This window comes from Alligator sinensis, unplaced genomic scaffold (assembly GCF_000455745.1).
Source record: "Alligator sinensis unplaced genomic scaffold, ASM45574v1 scaffold994_1, whole genome shotgun sequence".
In the NCBI taxonomy this organism is placed as follows: domain Eukaryota; kingdom Metazoa; phylum Chordata; order Crocodylia; family Alligatoridae; genus Alligator; species Alligator sinensis.
Genome location: NW_005842488.1, coordinates 857,671 through 861,711, shown reverse-complemented (window position 1 = coordinate 861,711; position 4,041 = coordinate 857,671). Strand labels below are relative to the sequence as shown.

Sequence of the window (4,041 nt, the reverse complement as noted above, 5' to 3'; positions counted from 1 at the left end):
TCCCTGAGCACCGGGCCATAGCAGGAAAGCGGCTCAGTCTCCTTATGCCTCGGTTTCCCCATCTGTCTACTGAGGCTGAACCCTCGCCTGCCTCTTATCTCTGCTATTTTGGTTGCTCTCCCAGGGCCGCGAAGGGCAGCGGGGGCTCCCAGGGATGCCTGGATCCAGCGGGCTGACGGTACGTAAGCTGCAGCCCTGCTCTCCTGACCCTGCTCCGTGCAGCTCCCCCCAGATAGCCTGTGTTTGCCTGAGCCTCGGTGCCCTCGAGACCATGCCCCTGCTCCTGGTCTTCCCTCCTGCCGTGAGCTAAGCCTGCCCTGCAGGGATTTGCACCGCAGCATCCCAGCATGGCCCTTCCCAAGGGGTCGCATCAGGCCATGCCACGGCCGGCCCTGGGCCCGATCCTTGGCGTGAGCCACCTTGCTCTCTCAACTGTGCCAGCTTCTGAGCTTCGATGCTGGTGGCCTCCATCTCAGGAGACATGAGAGCAGCTGCCACCCCTCGCCCTGAGCACATCTGGCGTCTGGTTCAGTTCTGGTGACAGTGATGGTGTGAACCAGGGACTCTCTGCCCCCATCGTGGTGGGCTCCATCATCCCCTCCCATGGCTGCACTCGTAGTCCAAACCGGGCGCTGCGCTCCCAGTGAGAAGGGGTGTCATGGCAGGGGAGTGGGGGAGGAATAGGCCCATTCATGCCTTTTCCCAGGGAATGCAAACACCCTTGGAGGCCAGCTCTGCTACAGCTGCCACAGGTGGCCTTGGGCATGGCGCTTAGTCTCATTGTAACTCAGTTTCCCCTCTGCTCAGTGGGGATAACAGCACAGTCAGTCCCATCATGGGGCCAGCCCATGGAGGCCCAGTGTTAAGGAGGGAAGGGAAGTCTTCAGTCTGGACAAGAAGGGTACCAGGTGGTGGCTCATTCAAGGCAATAGGGCATATTTCTCTCCTGATCATGCCTGTGTCGCAGACTCATGTGAGAGCCTAAAGGGAGCCTGGCCAGCTTGGGGCAATGCGGCCAGTGGGGCTAGTGGTGCCACGTGGATGTGACCCATGGGGTGTTCCCCGGGGGGCCGGGTGTGGCGCGATGGGGAAGGGGTCTGGGTGCTGCTCTCAGCTTTTGCTTGGGAGCCTGGCCATTGACTTCAAGCCAGGCCTGTTTACCCAGACAGGGAATGGACACAAATAAGGTCACTACTCCTGGCTGGGGAGGCCCCAACAGGACTTGCCCGGCTGTAGATGGCCCTTGGTTTCGGTGACATTGGCTTCTAACGCTTGCTTTTCTCGGCTTCTTCCCTGCAGGGAGAGAAAGGCACCCAAGGAGAGAAGGTGAGTTGTGGGGGGGCACCCTCCTTCCTTTGGCCCCTGCCCCCCCGGTGTGCCTGAAGTGGGGTGGCATGTGCTACCTCGTCCATGCTGGCACTGAGCTCCCCAGCCATGGGGCTGCCGGCCCTGAGCTTCCTGCCCCCCATCTGGGTGCCCTGCCCTATGCATCCCCAGTTCGCTGGGGCTCCCTCCCACCTGCCCTGCCTCCCGCTGCCCCAGCCCCTGGGGGACCCCCCCAGCACTGACCCCTCTGTGTTTGCAGGGTGACCCCGGGGAGTGCACGTGCCCTCGTGCGGACCCCATCTCCGGAGGTATGCCGGTAAGCGCCGTGACCATCTGCGCCACGACTGTCCGCACCACCCTTGCCTCGCAGGCTCCTTGCGCCACCAGCTGGGGGCGGTCTGGGCTGCCTGCCCCCCGTGCTCCGCCGCCCTGCCCCCCGCCAGCCCAGCTGCTTGCCTGCCCCAGCGTCTGGGGCTGGAGCCGGGCCGCCTGCACCCTGGGTTTTGCTTCGCCCCCGCTAAAGGCTCTCCCCTTCTCTTGGACCCCCAGGGAGCCCCTGGACTATGGATCGGGACCTCCTGGCAGCCTCAGCCTGGCCCTCAGGTGTGTGCGCTTCCTCCTCTGCCTGCTCAGCCTTGGTGTCCCCGCGCTGGCCCACGCCGCCCACTGCTCACCTTGCCCTGTCCTAACAGCCTCTGTCCTTTGTTCTGGGCTCTTGCAGGGTCCCCCTGGTGCTCCGGGACCTCCAGGCCCCCCTGGTGCTCCAGGGCGACAGGTGAGTTCAAGGGAGGGAGGGACCATGGTCTCGGAGGGCAGGCACAGACCTGATCCTTGCCCTGTGGGTGCCTGTAGCATAGCTCCGGTTACCTGTGCACATGCATGTACTCACGCGTGTGGATGTTCCTGTGCACGTGGGATCTCCGGTCATGCCCAGCCTCTGGGGAGCCCAGCTCAGGCTCTCATAGCTCTTTCTCCCCTCCCCAGGACATCTTTCATGTCCGGGGCCTCTCCGGGTGGAGGGGCCCACAAGGACTCCCTGTGCTGCCCTTGTTAGCCAGTGCAGCCCTCTGCTCTCTGATTTAGGCTTTGTGAGTTGCTTCTTTGGGAGCAATTCAAAGTAATGGCCCATTATAGACAGGCCCATCTGCAGGCTGGGTCTGACCGCTCTGAGATGCGGGCTGCCAGCTGAGCCGTCCTAGGTATGGCATGAGGCAACCCTGCTAGACACAGCGCCATCCCCCACTCTCCCAGCACCACTCCCCATCGCATTGAAGGGTAGATATCATAGGCCACAGTCTGTGCTGGGGCCACGAGCGGGCAGGTGGGCATCAGTGCAGCTCAGGCAGCTGGCTCTCACGGCAGCGTGGTTGTCCAGCCAGCACTTGGGAGCACAGGGCAGGGCATATTTTTATGGGACACCATAAAAAGAAGAGGGTTTCTAGCACCACCTATAACCAGCAGCCCTCATCCTGCAAGCATCCGGCCTGAGCTGCGATCAAATGCTGCAACAAGGGAGACCACGTGTGATGGTGCTCATCAAATTAATGTATCATTCCCATCACAGATGAGCAGGACCCAGAGCCCAGCTTTTTCCCCGCACCCATGTTAGGACAGGCATCGAGTATCTACACATCAACTCCGTGTGTGCACAGCTGACATGGCCAACAAGGGGCTGGGCCCGAGACCTGTAGCACAGCGTCTCCTTACAGTGAATGGAGGGGAAGGCAGTGAGACGGGGAGAGGATATCAGTGGTAGAAGACAGCCCTTTGGAAGGACTGAAATATTCACACTGTCTCCTTGGCTCCATAGGGAATCCCAGGACACAATGGTTTGCCAGGCCTGCCCGGACCAGCGGGGGATTTGGTAGGTATAAGAGCGGCTCCTGCACTGTACCCAGATAGTCCCCAAGTGCCTGAGTCAGCCTGGGTAAAGCTCATGTGAGAACAGGACCTGTTCTCCATCATGCCCTCCACGGCTGTAAGCAGTCGCACTCAGCGCCGGGAGCCCCTTGCCAAAGGAATTGTTGGCTCTGAGCGCTTCCTCTCCGCGTGTATCTGCTGCAGGGGCCGCTCGCAGTCGTGGCTGAGAGAAACATCGCGGTGCTCAAGGTAAGAGCCTCCCTGGCCAGCTGGGAAACACATTTGCCATTCAGGGTAGCCTCAGGTGTGGAAGGGCTAGGCCAAAACCCGCACACTGAGGAGCCGTTCTTCCACCACCGTTTGCAGCGGGGTTGCTTCCACCTGCCTCTGCAGTCAGGCGACTGGTATGGGGTGCATGGGGGTGCACGTGCCCCCCCCTGATGGCCAACACTGATACTGTCAGTAGGGCAGGTGCCCCCCTGACAGGGCCACCACCGTTGGCAGCTTCTACAGGTGCCCCCCCAGATTCAGGAGGCACTAGTCACTCATGTCTGCAGTGCCTGGGGACAGGGATGCTCAGAAGCAGGATGCTGGGCCATGCAAATCCTTGGTCCAATGTCACCTGCCCAGCCCTGTGTTCCCACAATGGGCTTTTAACACTGGATCTAATGGAGTGACTCCTAGAAATAGCCAGCTCTTGTAGCTACTTGGTCCAGTCACTAGAAGGAGATCTCTTTAGACTAGACATTAGGAAGAACTTCTTTACAGTTCGAGTGGCCAAGGTCTGGAACGGGCTCCCAAGGGAGGTGGTGCTGTCCCCTACCCTGGGGGTCTTCAAGAGGAGGTTAGATAGGC

General features: G+C 60.9%; 1 protein-coding gene across 2 annotated transcripts in view; it reads left to right on the top strand.

Annotated features, from left to right (window-relative positions):
* The window catches only part of LOC102368720 (collagen alpha-1(XVI) chain), a 66,525-nt gene that overhangs the window by 44,141 nt on the left and 18,343 nt on the right, over window positions 1-4,041 (top strand). The window contains exons 40-46 of one of the 2 annotated variants that reach the window (XM_006031248.3): window positions 125-178; window positions 1,300-1,326; window positions 1,586-1,642; window positions 1,876-1,929; window positions 2,048-2,101; window positions 3,137-3,190; window positions 3,391-3,435. In XM_006031248.3, coding sequence (XP_006031310.1) covers window positions 125-178; window positions 1,300-1,326; window positions 1,586-1,642; window positions 1,876-1,929; window positions 2,048-2,101; window positions 3,137-3,190; window positions 3,391-3,435 — 345 coding nt within the window. The remainder of the gene's footprint in view (window positions 1-124; window positions 179-1,299; window positions 1,327-1,585; window positions 1,643-1,875; window positions 1,930-2,047; window positions 2,102-3,136; window positions 3,191-3,390; window positions 3,436-4,041) is intronic. The other variant, XM_025212856.1, reaches the window with a different exon arrangement.